The sequence below is a fragment of the Balaenoptera ricei genome, chromosome 4 (genome assembly GCF_028023285.1).
Source record: "Balaenoptera ricei isolate mBalRic1 chromosome 4, mBalRic1.hap2, whole genome shotgun sequence".
Lineage (NCBI taxonomy): Eukaryota > Metazoa > Chordata > Mammalia > Artiodactyla > Balaenopteridae > Balaenoptera > Balaenoptera ricei.
The window spans coordinates 101,364,713-101,384,656 of record NC_082642.1 but is presented as its reverse complement, the minus strand read 5'-3'; the positions used below and the strand labels follow the sequence as shown (position 1 = coordinate 101,384,656).

At 36.1% G+C, this 19,944-nt stretch overlaps 1 protein-coding gene across 1 annotated transcript in view; it reads left to right on the top strand.

Moving 5' to 3' along the window:
• Nucleotides 1-19,944, top strand: part of ATP6V1A (ATPase H+ transporting V1 subunit A) — a 57,954-nt gene that overhangs the window by 21,720 nt on the left and 16,290 nt on the right. The window contains exons 2-6 of the mRNA XM_059921112.1: nucleotides 6,060-6,154; nucleotides 13,163-13,291; nucleotides 15,139-15,353; nucleotides 15,632-15,769; nucleotides 17,031-17,182. Of these exons, the coding sequence (XP_059777095.1) occupies nucleotides 6,070-6,154; nucleotides 13,163-13,291; nucleotides 15,139-15,353; nucleotides 15,632-15,769; nucleotides 17,031-17,182 (719 nt within the window). The 5' untranslated portion in view covers nucleotides 6,060-6,069. The remainder of the gene's footprint in view (nucleotides 1-6,059; nucleotides 6,155-13,162; nucleotides 13,292-15,138; nucleotides 15,354-15,631; nucleotides 15,770-17,030; nucleotides 17,183-19,944) is intronic.

The window sequence follows — 19,944 nt, the reverse complement described above, 5'->3', positions numbered from 1 at the left end:
TATTTCATGAGAGTGAGGAAAAGACATTCTAGGCAGGGCACAGCAAATATAAAGGTCTGAGTTGCTGAAGCCGAGATTAAAATTTAACATGTTGAAGCATCAAAAATGGACAAAAGTGCTTGGAATTCCTACATTTTATTCTTTAAAAACTGGTGTTTTCATAATTTTCTTATTTTATCATGAAAGATGTGTTAAGAGCTGGTTTTTGAATGTATTTGTAACCACTTCTCTGCATATCATACAATGGTGTACAAAAAGCTAAATTACTTGTGACCATCATCATGTTTTTCTCCTCTTAACATTGACTTTTTTTTTCCTTCCAGTTTTATACTTATTGACTATATTCCCCACACTGTACATTCATGCCTGTGACATTCATTTTGCAACTGGAAGTTTGTACCTCTTAATCTCGCATTTCTTTCCTTACCCCACCTCTTTCCCCTCTGGCAACCACCTGTTTGTTCTCTGTATCCATGACTCTGTTTGTGTTTTGTTATGTTTCTTCATTTGTTTTGTTTTGTTGTGTTTTTCTTTTGGCTGCGCAGTGCAGCATGCGGGATCTTAGTTCCCTGACCAGGGATGGAACCTGTGCCCCTGGCAGTGGAAGTGCAGAGTCTTAACCACTGGGCCACCAGGGAAGTCCTGTTTTGTTTTTTAGATTACACATTTAAGTGAACTCATGCAGTATTTGTCCTTTTCTGTCTGACTTATTTCACTAAGCATAATACCCTCTAGGTCCATGTTGTTGAAAATGGCAAGATTTCGTTCTTTTTTATAACTGAGAAATATTCCATTATATTTGTATACCACATCTTCTTTACCTATTCATCTATTGATGGGCATTTAGGTTGCTTCCATATCTTGGCTGTTGTAAACACTGACTTTTTTTTTTTTTTTTTTTTAATTTTTGGCTGTGTTGGGTCTTCGTTTCTGTGCGAGGGCTTCCTCTAGTTGTGGCAAGCAGGGGCCACTCTTCATCGCGGTGCGCGGGCCTCTCACTATCGCGGCCTCTCTTGTTGCGGAGCACAGGCTCCAGACGCGCAGGCTCAGTAGTTGTGGCTCACGGGCCTAGTTGCTCTGCGGCATGTGGGATCTTCCCAGACCAGGGCTCGAACCCTGCATTGGCAGGCAGATTCTCAACCACTGTGTCACCAGGGAAGCCCAACAATGACTTTTTAAAAAGTAGAATCATCTTGATTTGCTATAAGAATATTAATCAGATGAATGGAAATTTGTGGATCTGATGAAAAGCATATTTAAGTGAATTTATAGTATTATCACTTAGGCTCTTGGTTCACTTATTAGTTTGCTATCACTGTTCCTAATGCCTGCTGCCTTTGGCATAAATTAAACAATATATGCCTAAAAATAAGTTTAAAACTGTAGAATCATCAGTTTCCTATGGTGGCTAGGATTATCCAGCTGAGTGATAAATCCACAAGGCAGCTGAATCATGAACAAACTCATTTCATTTCCACTAATTATTGCTCATACATTTGGAGGCTCTTGTTGTTTAAAAGGGAAAGTATGTAAACACCTGTGTTTAAAAATCAGAACAGATACTGTTATTGCCTCATGAACATTCTAGAACACCTTCATGAACCCTAAGAGATTTAAAGCATCTGTAAGAAAGTTCTACTGTATACTCTAATGCCTCCTCATCTTTCAAGTTTCAGCTTAGCCTCCTCTAAGTCACTCTTGTCCTGCCCAAGTCAAGGTTAGATGCCTCTTCTAAATCACTCTGCACTGCTCTATGAGAGCACATTTGTTACCCTATTGTAACTATTCTTACTCCACAGTATTTTCAATCTATGATACAGCACCTGGCATATCACTGATGCTTAAAATAAAATCTACTTAGTTTTAGAAAATAAAGTTATGGTAAAATACACATAATAGCTAAGAAAAAAACTAGCCACTTGACTAGATTTGGTTCATATAACAAGAAGATAAGAATATGTTAGGTTCTTTTTAGAAATATAGGCAATATTAGCTTGTACTAACAGAATAAAGTTAGTAGTCATCAGTAATACTTTTCTGTTAGACTTACTGTTAGGTGCGTCACAACAATCCCAGTAGATTTTACAGATGAAATGAGTCTCAAAAGGTTGAAAGAATTTGATTTGCTCAAGGGCACAATTTATAATTTCAGACTCCATTTGTCTGACTCAAAGCCTTGGTCTCTGTTTCTCAATAAAAAGAAAGCAGCCAGAACAGATGAAAGTGGTACTCTTCAGAACTTACTCATATGACATTTAGAATACAGTTTTTAATTTTGTTTGTTCTGTTTTAAAAGAAACATTGACATCCTGAATACTTCCAGAAGAGGGTAGCCTCAGGGGAGAAAGATCTGAAAAAGGCTATCCTTTGAGGGACAGTTGAAGACACCAAAGAGAATTCCTTGGGGAGGGAAGATACTCTGTGTGGCTACAGTAGTTGGAAGAAACGGCCAGAGGGTAGAAGTTGGGGAAGTAGATTTAGGTTGGATACAAAACAACTCTCTAAGAGGCGATTTCTAAAAATAGAATGGCTTTTTCAAAATTGAAGCCCTGTTTAAATGGTAGGTATTACAGATGAATTTTTTGTGAGCATTTTACATCTCACAAGGAACATTTTGACAAACTGTAATTTAATCATAGCCCCAGGGTAGGTGGTACTCGTGTTTTTCAAATGAAGATGTTAAGAGATTTTGATTTGTCCAAGATCTCCTGCAGCATGTCACTGGTAGAATCAGGATATTTCCTAAGCCTGCTGACTCAATATTTCATGATATTTCCACTTTAATAGGCAGATGATCATGTATCATAGGAAATACCCATATTTGGGGAAGAAGTTAGGCTGTATTATTATAAAATTCTCTTCTGACTTTGAAAATCTTTGATTTTCTGGAGATTAAAATTTGACGTCCTTTGCTTGTTTAGTACTTCTTTGAAGACTTTGCCCAACCCATTTCCCAAATAAATGCTTATCTTTAAACTTTGTTTTTTCCCCTGTTATCTAAGTAGTTTCTAGAAAAACTTTCATCTTTTTATATTCTAATCTTTTGCAGTCCCATTCCTACTTACTCAACAGTTCCCTTCTGCATCTTTAGGAGGCTGGAAAATCCTGTAAACCAGTTTCCCCTTTTCTTTACTTCCTCCCTCAACTTGCCCTTCCTCCAATTTTCCTACTGACACCAAAATCCTTGCCTCCTTTACATTGACATTTGTGACTGTAATATCAGATTTATTATTATTTTTCCATGATTTCCAAGGACTTATACACTAACTTTATCTTTATCAATAAACGACCAAAATGATGATAGTCTCTACCTTATCACTGATACCATCTTTAAGGTATTGGTACTTTTCTTGCCCCTTTGATCATATTCTTCTCACTTGGAAGATCTCCCATATCGCCATGTGGTGTTTTTTGTTTTTTATTTTTTGTTTATTGGAGTATAATTGCTTTACAATGTTGTGTTAGTTTCTGCTGTATAACAAAGTGAATCACCATATGGTTTTGATCTTTAATTGTTTTTACTCTTGCTTGTTTCTTTAATCACTCTTTAATTCTTCCCTGCTATCCCTGTACACCATCCCCCTTCTGAAGGCACTAAGTGTATCAAACCAGAAATCCACTGTTAATGACTGTATTGTTACACTCCCCTCTGGAATTCTTTGATACCTTGGTTAATGGATTACAAATTGTATTCCAAGGAGTGTAGGGTTCTGTAGCCGTCCTTCAATGACTCCGGAAAGACTGAAAAACACCACTCTACCCTGCCTGATTTAATACCTAAGCCTCAGGGTTTGATTTTCCTCTCTTTCTGTATTCTTTCTATCTGGACTCAACTCAGCCTTGAAACTTACTTTCCAGTTACCTGTTCCCCTAACTCATCCCCAATGGTTTACACTTTTCCCACATCTGAATCAATTTCTCCTTTGCTCCCAATGTGTTGTCATTTTGAACACTTAAGTAATTTTGTTTTATGGTACAGTTGTTTAAAGCCAGTGAAATCTCCTTTTATTCATAGTCTTTATTCCCTAAGTTTAACACAGTACCTTTTCCTTGGTAGGAGCTCAGTAAACATTTAATAAATTGAGTCCATTTGTTACCAGTTAAGTTGTATGGACCCCTGCTCGGGCCCTAGCCCACTGAGGCCCTCTGCCTCCACAGAGAAGGTTTTTTTCCATTAGGGTTCCAGCAGCCCAAAAATGAAACCAAAGCAGAAATTGAAGCAACAGAAGCTTTATTCAATGGCCAGAGAATGGATAAGTGGGAACTTAGTTCACAAATCAAGTTCTCGCCTTAATGGCAAGACGGATTTGCTTTTAAGGAATAAGGATAATGGGGGGAAGGAGTGAGACTAATGATGGGGATGCATATGCATTAGTTTTCTGGGAAAGAGGCAGATTTTCCTGGAAATGGGATGCCACCACTTTTCTGTCCTTTTTTGGTCAGTGACTTCCAGTCACGGCCGCTGGTAGGTGTGTCATTTAGTACACTAATGTAGTAAAATCAGTATAGAAAGAGACTCGGGGTCTCTTGGAGTTCAGATTCATCGCCATCTTGGTTTCAGCTGGTTCTATCCGGTTTTTGTTTTTCTCTTCCTATAGCTTCCTTTCTTTGTGTCCAGACCCTGTGATTAAAGATATACGTTAGTTCCTATTCCAAGGAGGGTTGGTGGGTTTTGAGCAAGGGTCTGGTGACAACTCTGGTAACATATTGACACTCAACCCATAACTATTTCCAGAGCTTTTCAACTTCTCTTCATGCCTGCATCCCTTCCCCTACTTAACGTTAGATTGGTTAAACATCATTCTTCTCATAACAGTTCTCCCTCAATCTTCGGTTATTTCCTATTGTTTGTAGGATAAAGTCCACTAGGCATTCATTTCAAGACCCACAAATTAAGTCTCTCTAATCCTTATTTCTCACTGTTGCCGTAACATAAACCTTTTATTCCAGTCAGGCTGGTCTGTTAACTGTTCCTGAAATTTTTATTTCCCTTCTTTTGTTCTCGTTATTTCCCCACCTGAAATGCCTTTTGCTCTCCTTCTTTACCTATGCTAATTCTACCTGACCTTCAAGATGTTTTCCCCAAACATTCTAATCTTTGAACTTTTAGTAAATAAGTGTGTATTATTTGGTACTTTATTACATATTGACCTGTGATCTTTACTTTATGGTTGTTTGGAGACATTATTTAGCTTTTTAAATATACATATATTTTATCTTCTTTATTAAATTGTCAGTAATAAGTTAGACCAGCAGTTACATAGAAACTTTCTACTTTGGGATCTGTAACCAGTTTTCTATTTGGACTTGAATAGTTCATTGTTTGGGTTTTTCAGATTGCACATCTCTAAAGTAAAGAAGTTGAACTAAATTTCTTACACTATTCTGTGTTTTGCTGAAAAAAGAAAAAAGGGAAAAATGATCCCAGAAATATTTTAAAGGTAGATTTTACATTTAAACATTTTTTAAATGTAAGATATAACTTGTTAGCTGATAAAAAAATAAAGCAGGGAAGGAGGGGAGGTATTTTAAATAGATGGGCAGATAGGCAGAGAAGCCTCTCAGAGAAGGGGATATTTGAGTAAAGACCTGAAGCAGGTATATAGGAGCTGACATCTGGCAGAAGAGTACTCCAGACAGGGGGAACAACATGTACAAAGACCCTGAGGCAGAATGTGTATGTGCTTTGAGTAATGGTAAAGAGTTCAGTGTTTATGCAGCCTGATTAAGGGGAAGAGTAGTTAGAGAGGAGGTCAGAGAAATAATGGGAGGGCAAGATGTTGTCAGGCTAGATCAGACGTTGGAAATAATTCACAGTCTGTTACATTCCATGGGGTATTTTCTATTGAATGTCTTGCATACGGATATATAATTCTGAGCTTTAATAACTGTAGACTATCCAGGAATGAGGTACTTTTAACCAAATCTTAAGAATTTTATATTTTACTTTGAATACGTGGTAATAACTCAAGAATACACCAAAGTTCACTACCTATATTGGTTCTTTTGCTTTAAAGTTTGTAATTATAACTTAATTTTTTTTTTTTTTTTTACCATAGGTAAGTTAACATGATGGATTTCTCCAAGCTACCCAAAATACGTGATGAAGATAAAGAAAGCACGTTTGGTTTTGTGCATGGAGTCTCAGGACCTGGTAAGTAATACATAATAATCTCAATAGTAATAATTCCTAACATCAATTAATGTCTTTTCAAGGTGTTTTAGGCAGAAATACACAAGTTTCTGTTCACCTACATAAATTCTGTCTTTAAGAGATTTCATAGCTGCTGTAAGACTGAGGTAATACCTCCATCATAAGGGCTACTGTAACATTTATTATCTAAATTTGATAATTATTGAGGTACTAATTTGTGATATCCTGTTTATTATATGAATGTGTAGTTGGTGTTATATGTCTTAATTTTTTTGTTAAACGTGAGGTTAAAAAACTATAAAGTTTATAGGTTTTAGTATGTGATACCTAGATATCTGTTAATTGGATTTGAATTTTAATAATTGCTTTCAGAGCATTTCTCAGAAATATCAACCTTGGCTCTTTGCATGTATAAATCCTTCTGAATGGTTATTCAGATATCACATAACTAGCTACCTGTAGGAAAATAGTCTTAAGACATGATAATGAGAATGGAAAGCAGTTTATGTTTGTTCTGCCCACACTTGGGGTACTGCATTTTAAATAATAAATTTCGTTCTAGTATTCATTTTGTTATTCCACACTTCTACTGCAAAATGTGATTCATAGTTTCCATAGGTAAAGCTGCTCATTGATTTGTATCTTTAGTGCCATGGAAATTCATTTTTCCTTATATCTTTTTACAAAGTCATGTTGTAGTCTTTTTCTTGTTCTAATCACAGAAGAGGTGATGACCCTTTTTTGGTGTTAATGCAAAGGAAACACTGTCAGTCACTGTGCCTATTTCTCCCTAAGAAGCTTCTACCACTTAGAAATTGGTGTTTGAGCTTGAACTTATTAGCAGATAATATATTTCACTGTTTTCAATCTCTTTTGCCATTCGGAGAAACAATTTTTCCCCTTGAGGATCGTAAGGTCTTCAGGAAAGACAGGCTATACACAAGAACTCTTAGGGAAAAGGCAAAAGAACACTATCAAAAGAGTTTAGGTAAAAATATTTTTCTGAAACTTGTAGTTAACTGCTCTTGGAACCTATTTATAATTTTTAAGTACTTAATGAGATAGTAGAAAAATGGCATACTTTTGTTTATGAAATATGATTTAAAACTTTAGTGATCTCTGGTATTTTGGTGCATCTTAACTATTCTTATATATAGGTTCAGAGGTAAGTATTTATAAAATTAATAAATTTCCATTGTTCAATGTTAAATAAATATTAATACCTTAATAGTTTTCACTCGAATATTACCTAATTCATAGTTCTAATTAATTGTATCAGAAGGCTAAATATTAAAATGGACTTATTCCATTGAGGCCTGCGCAGGTCCCAGCCTGTCTGTGGTTTGGGGTTGCTATCCGCCTCATAAAACATAGTAGAGGCTTTGTCTTCTGGGAGGACAGAAGTCGTCTTCTCCTGAAAAGGCCTCTTACATAGCTGTCTTTGGCATCTTCCAGGAATAGGAGGGCAGGGATTGAGGCCTCATGAGTCTGGTAGAGAGACAGAGAGAGGTAGAGGTAGAGAGGTTGAGGTTAGAGAGAGAAGACAGTGGTTATAACAAGAAAGTCCAGAGTGGGATGTTGTTACTTCCATAACTTGTCACTGTTAACTCAGCCTGGGCTTCATGACAGTCGTAGAAGTGGATTCCTTAATAAAAAAAAAGACTTATTTCTACATATCTGAAAATGTACAACATTCCCCTCCTTACAGAAAAGTAATTTTTGCTTACTAGACAACATAATCAGGACTTCCCTGGTGGTGCAGTGGTTAAAAATGTGCCTGCCAATGCAGGGGACACAGGTTCCATCCCTGGTCCCAGAAGATCCCACATGTCGTGGAGCAACTAAGCCCGTGCGCCACAACTACTGAGCCTGCGCTCCAGAGCCCACGAACCACAACTGCTGAGCCCGTGTGCCACAACTACTGAAGCCCGCATGCCCTAGAGCCTGTGCTCCGCAACAAAGACAAGCCACCGCAATGAGAAGCCTGCGCACTGCAACGAAGAGTAGCCCCTGCTCACCGCCACTAGAGAAAGCCCGTGCACAGCAACAAAGACCCAACTCAGCCATAAATAAATAAATAAACAAACAAATAAATAAATAAACCAAAATAATAAGTGTAAATTCTAGTTCAGTATTTATAAGAAATAGGGATTTTTAATTAGGATTTCACCCAGTGGTGGTGACTGATTATAAACATCCTATGGATTATGAAAAAAATTTTTGATGCAAAGGGGAGGTTTTCTAGGTAGAGCTGTCATTAGTTTATCAAGAGTCTTTGTTCCAGAAGAGTTTTAAGAACCACTGGTATAAAGTGTTAGAAAGTAAAGATGTTGTTTTATATAATATTTCTCAAAGTGATGGTGACAACACAGCAAACTGATAATTGTGTGGCATTCTATCATGCAACTAGCCAAAGCTCTTGTTCTCATTTTAGTTTTAAAGGATTTTTTTATTACTATTGTTCCGAAACCCATCATTCCATATATTATAGCAACCTAGGTTGATCAAAACTTGCCTCAATGCTACTAGGTAAGAGTTTGTCATATAGAACTTCAAAATGAATATAGTTTTCATGTATATTATGTAAATAAGTAATCTTTAGCCTAACAAATTTTATTGTTTACCCTGACTATGTCATATGCTAAAAGTGTCTTTTTTTTTTTTTTTTGGCTGCATTGGGTCTTCATTGCTGCGTGCAGGCTTCCTCTAGTTGCGGCGAGCGGGGGCTACTCTTTGTTGTGGTGCACAGGCTTCTCATTGCAGTGGCTTCTCCTGTTGCGGAGCACGGGCTCTAGGCGCGCAGGCTTCAGTAGTTTCAGCACGTGGGCTCAGTAGTTTCAGCACGTGGGCTCTAGAGTGCAGGCTCAGTAGTTGTGGCACACAGGCTTAGTTGCTCCATGGCATGTGGGATCTTCCCAGACCAGGGATCGAACCCGTGTTCCCTGCATTGGCAGATGGGTTCTTAAACACTGCGCCACCAGGGGAGTCCCTAAAAATGTGTCTTGTGGTCAACAAAACGAAAAGACAACATATGGAATGGAAAAAAATATTTGCAGATGATGTGACTGACAAAGGATTAATATCCAAAATATACAAACAGCTCATGCAACTCAATATCGAAAAAACAAACAACCCAATCAAAAACTGGGCAGAAGACCTAAATAGACATTTTACCAAAGAAGGCACACATCTGACCAACAGGCATATAAAAAGATGTTCAACATCACTAATTACTAGAGAGTTGCAAATCAAAACCACGGTGAAGTATCTTCTCACAGCAGTTAGAATGGCTGTCATCAAAAAGTCTGCAAATAATAAATGATGAAGAGGATGCGGAGAAAAGCGAACCCTCCTACACTGTTGGTGAGAATGTAAATTGGTGTAGCTACTATGGAAAACAATATGGATGTTCCTTAAAAAACTGAAAATAGAGCTACCATATGATCAGCAATCCTACTTCTGGGTATATGTCCAGCAAAGAGGAAAACTCTTAATTTGAAAAGATGCATCTACCCCAATGTTCATAGCATCACTATTTACAGTAGGCAAGACATAGAAGCAAACTAAGTGTCCATCAACAGATGATTGGCTTAAGAAGATATGGTATATATATACAATGGAATATTACTCAGGCATAAAAAGAATGAAATATTGCCATTTGCAGCAACATGGATGAACCTAGAGAATATTATACTTAGTGAAGTAAGTCAAAGACAAATATTGTATGATATCACTTATATGTGGAATCTAAAAAATAATACAAATAAATCTGTATATGAAACAGAAACAGACTCACAGACATAGAAAACAAATTAATGGTTACCAAAAGGGAGAGGGAAGCAGGAGGGGACAAATTAGGAGTATGGGATTAACAGATACAAACTATTGTGCATAAAATAGATAAGCGACAAGGATTTACTGTATAGCACAGGGAATTATATTCCATATATTGTAATAATCTATAAATGGAAAATAATCTGAAAAAAAATGTATATGACTGAATCATTTGCTGTATACCTGAAACTAACACAGTATTTTATTTTTTTATATATATATTTTTTAATTTTTGAATGTTATTTATTTTTTTATACAGCAGGTTCTTATTAGTCATCCATTTTATACACATCAGTGCATACATATCAATCCCAATCTCCCAATTCATCCCACTGCCACCTCCACCCCACACCCCCCACTTTAGCCTCTTGGTGTCCATACGTTTGTTCTCTACATCTGTGTCTCTATTTCTACCCTGCAAACCAGTTCATCTGTACCATTTTTCTAGGTTCCACATAAATGCATTAATATATATTTGTTTTTCTCTTTCTGACTTACTTCACTCTGTATGACAGCCTCTAGATCCATCCATGTCTCTACAAATGACCCAATTTCATTCCTTTTTATGGCTGAGTAATATTCCATTGTATATATGTACCATATCTTCTTTATCCACTTGTCTGTCTATGGGCGTTTAGGTTGCTTCCATGACCTGGCTATTGTAAATAGTGCTACAATGAACATTGGGGTGCATCTGTCTTTTTGAAGTATAGTTTTCTCTGGGTATTTGCCCAGTAGTGGGATTGCTGGGTCATATGGTAATTCTATTTTTAGTTTTTTAAGGAACCTCCATACTGTTCTGCATAGTGGCTCTATCAATTTACATTCCCACCAACAGTGCAAGAGGGTTCCCTTTTCTCCACACCCTCTCCAGCATTTGTTGTTTGTAGATTTTCTGATGATGCCCATTCTAACTGGTGTGAGGTGATACCTCATTGTAGTTTTGATTTGCATTTCTCTAATAATTAGTGATGTTGAGCAGCTTTCCATGTGCTTCTTGGCCATCTGTATGTCTTCTTTGGAGAAATGTCTATTTAGGTCTTCTGCCCATTTTTTGATTGGGTTGTTTGTTTTTTTAATATTGAGCTGCATGAACTGTTCATATATCTTGGAGATTAATCCTTTGTCCGTTGCTTCATTTGCAAATATTTTCTCCCATTCTGAGGGTTGTCTTTTCGTCTTGTTTATGGTTTCCTTTGCTTTGCAAAAGCTTTTAAGTTTCGTTAGGTCCCATTTGTTTATTATTGTTTTTATTTCCATTACTCTAGGAGGTGGATCAAAAAAGATCTTGCTATGATTTATGTCAAAGAATGTTCTTCCTATGTTTTCCTCCAAGAGTTTTATAGTGTCTGGTCTTACATTTAGGTCTCTAATCCACTTTGAGTTTATTTTTGTGTATGGTGTTAGGGAGTGTTCTAATTTCATTCTTTTCCCAGCACCACTTATTGAAGAGACTGTCTTTTCTCCATTGTATATCCTTGCCTCCTTTGTCATAGATTAGTTGACCGTAGGTGCGTGGGTTTATCTCTGGGCTTTCTATCCTGTTCCATTGATCTATATTTCTGTTTTTGTGCCAGTACCATATTGTCTTGATTACTGTAGCTTTGTAGTATAGTCTGATGTCAGGGAGTCTGATTCCTCCAGCTCCATTTTTTCCCTCAAAGCTGCTTTGGCTATTCGGGGTCTCCATACAAATTTTAAGATTTTTTTGTTCTAGTTCTGTAAAAAATGCCACTCATAATTTGATAGGGATTGCATTGAATCTGTAGATTGCTTTGGGTAATATAGACATTTTCACAAGATTGATTCTTCCAATCCAAGAACATGGTATCTCTCCATCTGTTTGTGTCATGTTTGATTTCTTTCATCAATGTCTTATAGTTTTCTGCGTACAGGTCTTTTACCTCCTTAGGTAGGTTTATTCCTAGGTATTTTATTCTTTTTGTTGCAGTAGTGAATGGAGTTGTTTCCTTAATTTCTCTTTCTGATCTTTCGTTGTTAGTGTATAGGAATGCAAGAAATTTCTGTGCATTAATTTTGTATCCTGCAACTTTACCAAATTAATTGATTAGCTCTAGTAGTTTTCTGGTGGCATCTTTAGGCTTCACTATGTATAGTATCATGTCACCTGCAAACAGTGACAGTTTTACTTCTTCTTTTCCAATTTGTGTTCCTTTTATTTCTTTTTCTTCTCTGATTGCCGTGGCTAGGACTTCCAAAACTATGTTGAATAATAATGGTGAGAGTGGACATCCTTGTCTTGTTCCTGATCTTAGAGGAAATGCTTTCAGTTTTTCACCATTGAGAATGATGTTTGCTGTCAGTTTGTCGTATATGACCTTTATTATGTTGAGGTAGGTTCCCTCTATGCCCACTTTCTGAAGAGTTTTTATCATGAATGGGTGTTGAATTTTGTCAGAAGCTTTTTCTGCATCTATTGAGATGATCATATGGTTTTTATTCTTCAGTTTGTTACTATGGTGTATCACCTTGATTGACTTGAATATATTGAAGAATCCTTGCATCCCTGGGATAAACCTCACTTGATCATGGTGTAATCCTTTTAATGTGTTGTTTGCTAGTATTTTGTTGAGGATTTTTGCATCTATGTTCATCAGTGATATTGGCCTGCAATTTTCTTTTTTTGTAGTATCTTTGTCTGGTTTTGGTATTGGGGTGATGGTGGCTTCATAGAGTGAGTTTGGGAGTATTCCTTCCTCTGCACTTTTTTGGGAGAGTTTGAGAAGGATGGGTGTTAGCTCTTCTCTAAATGTTTGATAGAATTCACCTGTGAAGCCATCTGTCCTGGGCTTTCGTTTGTTGGAAGATTTTTAATCACAGTTTCAATTTCATTACTTGTGATTGGTCTGTTCATATTTTCTATTTCTTCCTGGTCCAGTCTTGGAAGGTTATACCTTTCTAAGAATTTGTCCATTTCTTCCAAGTTGTCCATTTTATTGGCATTGAGTTGCTTGTAGTAGTCTCTTAGGATGCTTTGTATTCCTGCGGCTAACACAGTATTTTTAAATCAAGTATAATTTTTTAAAACTGTCTTTTTATGAGATAGTATGTTCCATAGTAGGTATTTTATTTTTCCTATGAATATATGAGAGAAGTGTATTATCGGATTTATTGGATGTTTTAATTATCTTAATACTCATTTGTTCTTTTCAGTGGTTACAGCTTGTGACATGGCAGGTGCAGCCATGTATGAACTGGTGAGAGTGGGCCACAGTGAGTTGGTTGGAGAGATTATCCGATTGGAGGGTGACATGGCCACTATCCAGGTGTATGAAGAAACCTGTATCCTTTTTGGTTCAATTTCTAACCATTTTCTACAAATCAGAATTGAAAGATTTATGGCAAAGGTAGAAGCAGCACCAATGAGATCAGAAACGTGGAATGTTGGTGTTTTGAAGAAACCTGATATATAGGAGTTTATTGAAGAGAGGTACTAGGAATTAGTGCTCTTATTTTAAGAAATTAGTATTATCTCCTGACCTTTCATTGCTCTTAATATTTCATTGCTTTTATTCTCAAGATCAGCATTACTTCTTTGGCTACTTAATTAAGTTTTATTTGGTACAGCTTTTTTGCCATACTAAAATATATGCTTATGGTACCTGTTCTCTCTGTCAGTATTGGAGTGCTAATTCTAAACAAAATCTGAAAATTTTTAAAAAGTTAAAATTTTTAATTTGAAAGTTTTAATAAAATTAAAAGTCTTCATAGCTATGAAATCATCACTAATCAAAAGGATTTTTTTCTATTGTTAGGTTTATCTTTTATTTAGTCTTCTACGTGGTTTGAAGATTTAAAATAAATGAACATGTGTATAGTGAGAACCCGCTCTGCCTTTATTATCCTGTATTTGGCCACTTTTCAAAACAGACATGCATTCATGCAGCCCATTTTGTTAGTTCCATTTATTTTGTATCCTTCTAGTTTGTTATATGAACCAATATAAATATATATATTTTTTTTTATTTCCTTTTTTTCCCCAAAAGATAGCATATTATATGCACTGTTCTGCACCTTGTTTTTTTCACTTAAAAATATATGTATGGTGGAAGATGGATAAATGTGTGATAAATATAGTACAATGTTTATGGTAGATCACTGTAAAATTCTTTCAGCTTTGCTGTAGGTTTGAAATATTTCATAATCAAATATTGGAAATGAAAATATATTTTGGAGATCTTTCTTGAAAAATTCATAGAAGTGCCTAGTCTTTTTTACAGCTACATAGAATTCCAGCTTATGAATATACCAACATTTATTAATAAATCCCTTAATGATTGTTAAGTCTAAAGATTTTTTTGGTTGTTTCTTAGTCTTAAGAGTTTAAGTTTTTGTCCAGGTTCTAATATCCTTTTTAGGGAACTGATATTCCTCACCAGGATAGTTGAAACAAAGTATTATGGAGGGCTTTTGCTTCTATTTTATAGCCTGTGGTTCCCAAACTGTGCACCAGGGCACTCTGGGCAGCTGCAGCAAACTCATGTAGGTGCCCCAGGATATTTTAAGGTTTTGCGGTAAACACGGGAATATTAGACGTTTTGTCAGACACCACGAGAACTAGTTGCTTGAGATAATAAACACTTCTATTATTTGACTGTACTATATTCTTGTCGATGATATCATATCTTTGTGAAGCTGAGTTTTGGCAATTGCTAAGCTAAAAACCAAGTGTCATACAAAAATGATGTGGGATGTGTATTCAGTCTGACTCCAAGGTTTCGAAATTGTAGAATACCCAACAGGCACATAAATCCCATTTGTAAAAATAGAGATTATTTTAAAATGAAATTAAAATGTTGTTTTTTCTTTCAATTTATGTATATTTTTCAAAGTACCACTTAGTTGTTAGGACATACACATTTATTAAGACGTTTGGACATAATTATTTAATAGATGGAATTATTATATATATATATATATATATATATATATATATATATATATATATATATATCTTTTGTTGTAGGTCACTATGAAAAAGTTACTGAAACACTAAGGATGCTGTGGACTAAAAGTTTGAGAATTTCAGGTTTAGCGCCTTATGTATCATTTCCTGTTAAGCTGTGGTATTTCCTTTTTATAGTATCTCTAATCTTTCATAGTGAGTTTTCCTCAGCTGCCATTTCCAGCTGGTGTGTCTGTTGGAGATCCTGTACTCCGCACTGGGAAACCCCTCTCAGTAGAGCTTGGTCCTGGCATTATGGGAGCCATTTTTGATGGTATTCAAAGACCTTTGTCGGATATCAGCAGTCAGACTCAAAGTATTTACATTCCCAGAGGAGTAAATGTGTCTGCTCTTAGCAGAGATGTCAAATGGGATTTCACACCTTGCAAAAACCTACGGGTATGTCTTTGTAACATAAATTTCTGAAGTTGGTGAAAGAATGTGAAAAGAGTGTTTACTGAACTATTTTGTACTCTTAGTCAAAATAAAAATAGACCACAGAAGCATAGTTTACATCTTTTTTTTAGCTCCACTAGAAGGATTATAGAACAAATGTGTTCTATTCATAAGTGAAGCAAATGATTTAAATAATAGCAAGGTGAGTCTGCTTGACGTTTATTGAACATTAAATGGCTTGACGTTTATTTGAACATTAAACAAGTGCATTTGTTCTCTAGGTTGGTAGTCACATCACTGGTGGAGATATTTATGCAATTGTCAACGAGAACTCACTCATCAAACACAAAATCATGTTGCCCCCACGAAACAGAGGAACTGTCACTTACATTGCTCCACCTGGAAATTATGATACCTCTGTAAGTATCATATAAACTTTATCTCACAAAAATGGCCCCACTTATATGTGATAGTTGCCCAGTTTTAGTACTCTGAATAGTTACAGAATTCATATTTAATGTGTATGTTTTAAGTTACTCCCATAATTATTTTTTTATTTAAGATTTTTTTTCTTTAAAACTTGAGCTTGGGAATACAAAAAAGCAAAATATATTATTTCTTTTTGAAGAGAAATAGCTAGTATAGTATTTTCCTACCTTCTTAACTTATGCTACATTATTTAAACCTCTGATTCTTTAGGCATAGAATAGACTTTGATCTTTTTGTCAATCTCTATTCACATAATGAATTGTAGAATGGATTATATAAGTTCTTACTCTGGGTGAGCCATTTAAAACTTAGTCCTTTAATGTTATTGATAGTCACATCATACCAAATACAGTAGATGCATGATAATCTTCGTGGGTATGAAGATAGCTTTATTGAGAAGATCATTGTAGGATATAATTTTTTTCCAATAAAATATGATAAAAGATAATAATTTTCTAATCATTTCACAAGAATCAGTCTGTGCTCTACAACATATACAGAACAAAAGAATTAAGATCGGGATTCTGGGCAGTCAGCTAACGTTACTCACTAGCTTAGAGACTCACCTATACTTGCAAGAAAACCCTGAAGTAGACAATTCAGATTCATGCATCAACAAGATTACAGATTTCTATAGGTCTATGGGCTTTGAGATTGTTTGTGAATAGTTAAAACCACCTCAGTGTTCACAGATGTTAGAGTATTATTCATTATCTTTTTGCTTTTGTAAATAATTTAAAATATTTAACTTTATTAAATATGTTAGGGTTCTTAATAGATTAGTATTTTTCATTAAAGCAGTATAAGAGCATTATAATAAAGTAAGCAAAATAAAGAATGGAAAATAAATTATGAAAGCTTTCATTTCTTCCCTCCCTCAGTCCCAGGAGTATCTTCTGTACCCTTCAAGAATTTTTCCTATGCATATTCATGTAATTTATTTAACTATCCCTCTATTACTTGAGATACTCCTTTCTCCAAAACGTCTAAGCTTTTTTAAAAAATCATAATAATGCACCTGGTTTAAAAAAAATTAGAACAGTATGTAAAGATTTACAATAAAAAAGTGTAAATCTCCCTCCCCACTTCCACATACCACCTCCCTAACCCCCCAAGAGAAATCTGGCATTACTTTGGTTTTAGAGGAAGAAATGTTTATAATGTACTTAAAGTCCTGCTGTATTTTTGTAGGATGTTGTGTTGGAGCTTGAATTTGAAGGTATAAAGGAGAAGTTCAGCATGGTCCAAGTATGGCCTGTACGTCAGGTTCGGCCTGTCACTGAGAAGTTGCCAGCTAATCATCCTCTGTTGACTGGCCAGAGAGTCCTTGATGCCCTTTTTCCGTAAGTTTGATTTGTGTCCCATGGTTTTCCCTCAGAGTTATTATATGTGCTTATTGTTTCACTTCTTTATAGATAAAGATTTTATGTGCTAATCCTGTAATACGTTTTATCTAGAGAAATATATTTTACCAGTGCTTATTTAGAGAATCAAACTGTTGAAGAAAATTTATTTTTTCACAGTTGCAAAAGGAAAGCATTATTTCTAAAACTTTCTGAAAAAATGAAATTTCCAGAAGGAAATCTGTGCCAAAACAATATAACTATTTTTCTTAAGTTATCCTAGAATTAGTAGATTGGTGTCACTATAAATTGATGACTTCTAACATCAGCTGGGTTCTCTATGCTACCCAGCAGTCTATCTTACTTTGTAGTCTGCTCTTTGCCATTTTCTTCATCACCTGCTTAAAAACCTCCTTTCTCTTTAAATCTTAGGCATCACGATACCCTGCTTTACTTTTAACAAATAACTTCATCATTTAATTCACAGAAAAGACTGAAGCCGGGATGTAGTAATTCTTTCAACTTCTGATCACCAACCCATGTATGTCTCACTTACTCTTCAGCCTCTTACCTTTAAACCTACTCTGTGCGTTGTTCTCACTGTTACTCTCTCATAAGATCTTCAGTACTTTGACTCTTCCTATTTAGTCAGTACCTCCTGTTTCCATATCCTTCACTATCCAGTTTAAATTTAATAGTCTATCACTTTTACTAACATCTGTCAGTATATTAAATTTTCTTGGTTCCTTTGTCTTCTGTCACGCCCACCTGGCGAAATATCAACTGTGAATCAGTCCTGCTATCTCCTTCTCCCAAATCTACACACAGGCTGCTGAGAAAAATAAATAAGTGCAAGTTGGTATCTCACCACTGTGGCACAGTCGTTCAGCATTTCCCTAATTATCATTCTCCTGCTCTCCTTAGTGACTATTTCAAACCTCTCCACTTGCCTCAGAGCTTCAACTCCAGTCTTTCTCAACAAATGATCATGCTAGATCCTTGACAGAGAAATGAGAGGCCATCAGATTTGGAACTCCATCAGTTAACGTACATTCCCATCCATCCCTTACTCCTCTCCTTTTTCTGGAGTTTATCCCACCTCATGTTTCCTCAAAGACCTCCCATTAAGTGATATTCTCTTTATCTCCCATCTAATGAGAAGAAATCTACCTTCGACCCTTTTCCCCTTTCTACCTTCCACTACCTTTCTCCCTATCTTCACAGCCAAATCTCTTAAAAAAAGTAAATTAGTTGTCTCCACTTTTCCCACTCTAATTCACTGTACTGCTCTGCCCGTGGTGCCACCCCTCAACCGAAACTACTCTCACTAACATCATCAGTCACTCCCAATTCAATAAGTAAGCTTTAGTGTTTTCTTAATTCCTACAACTTTGGATATTGGATATTGCTTTCTACTCCTTCCTCTTTGAAACACCCTCTTTCTTTGCTTTTCCAGTTAGCTTCTGTCTACAAGAAGCTATTGCTTATTCTCCGTTGCAGGTTCCTTCTCCCTTAATTTTGATATTTCTTAGAGGTTTTCTCTTTTCTTTCCGCATTATACGTCTTACCCTCTGTGGATGACTTCATTCACTCTCGAGACTTAAATGTTCATCTATATATGATGATTTCTAAACCTGTATCTTCATCCCAGATCTCTTCTGAGTTCCAGACTCATATATCCACTTCTGATTATACCTCTCCTTTTGAATATCTTATAGGTGCCTCAAAGTCAGTATGTTTAAAACTAAAATCATCATCTTAATCACCACTCCTTTCCTTGAAACTTTGCTGCCTCTCTCAAGTATCATTTTTACCCTCCCACATCTAATTAGTGAACTAATGCTGTTATTCTATTCCCTAAATATTTTTTATCTGCATCTGTCATCTCTACTCCATGACTATAATTAAGGATCTTACCCTAATTCCTGTAATAAACTCATTTAATCAGACTTCCCTTCTTCAGTTTTGCCTTCTTTCCAAGTGGTTGTCCATATTACATAGTGATCCAACTAAAACACATATGTGATCCTGCACAATTTTGCCTGAAACCCTTCAGCACTCTTTATTGCTCTCAAGACAAACACACACTCCTTAACTCCTCACAAAGCCACCCATGATCTGGCTATTGCTTACCTTCCAGTATTGTCTCAGCCACTTGCCTGCCCAACTACTTCCTTATACACCATCTTCCAGGCTTAACGAAGGACTTTTAATTCTTCAAGCAATGCTCCCTCTTGTCCCTGGACCTTTGGGCATTCTTTTCCCTCTATGTGGAATGTTATTTCCCTGTATCTGGCTAATTTCTATTTTCTTTCAGGTCTTAGCTTCTTTCGGAAAGAATTTCCTAACCCCACTCCCATCCAGTGTCAGACTTTGTACTCCTTCCTGTGTACTCGCACAAACCTTGGATGGTCTCTATGATAGCACTTTTCACATTGGATTGTTGAACTTCTAAAGTGGGGCACACCCAGCCTTGCCTCCCCACCCTGCCTTAAAGGTGATTTGAAAGAGGTATACAAAGCCATAGGATGAATGGACATGCCTTCTTAGTGTATCAGAGTCACTGAAAGGTTTGAAGGAGAAAACATTTTAATGCGTATTAGTTTCATATGAGAAAACTCTATTATTATTATTAAGGATGCAGTGTTTGTGAATTTTATGATAAACACACTATTTCCAAGGAATTTCTCTTAACATTATGTCTCATTTCTCCTGCCCAGACACTCCTGCCTGACACACACACTCACCTGCACACACACACA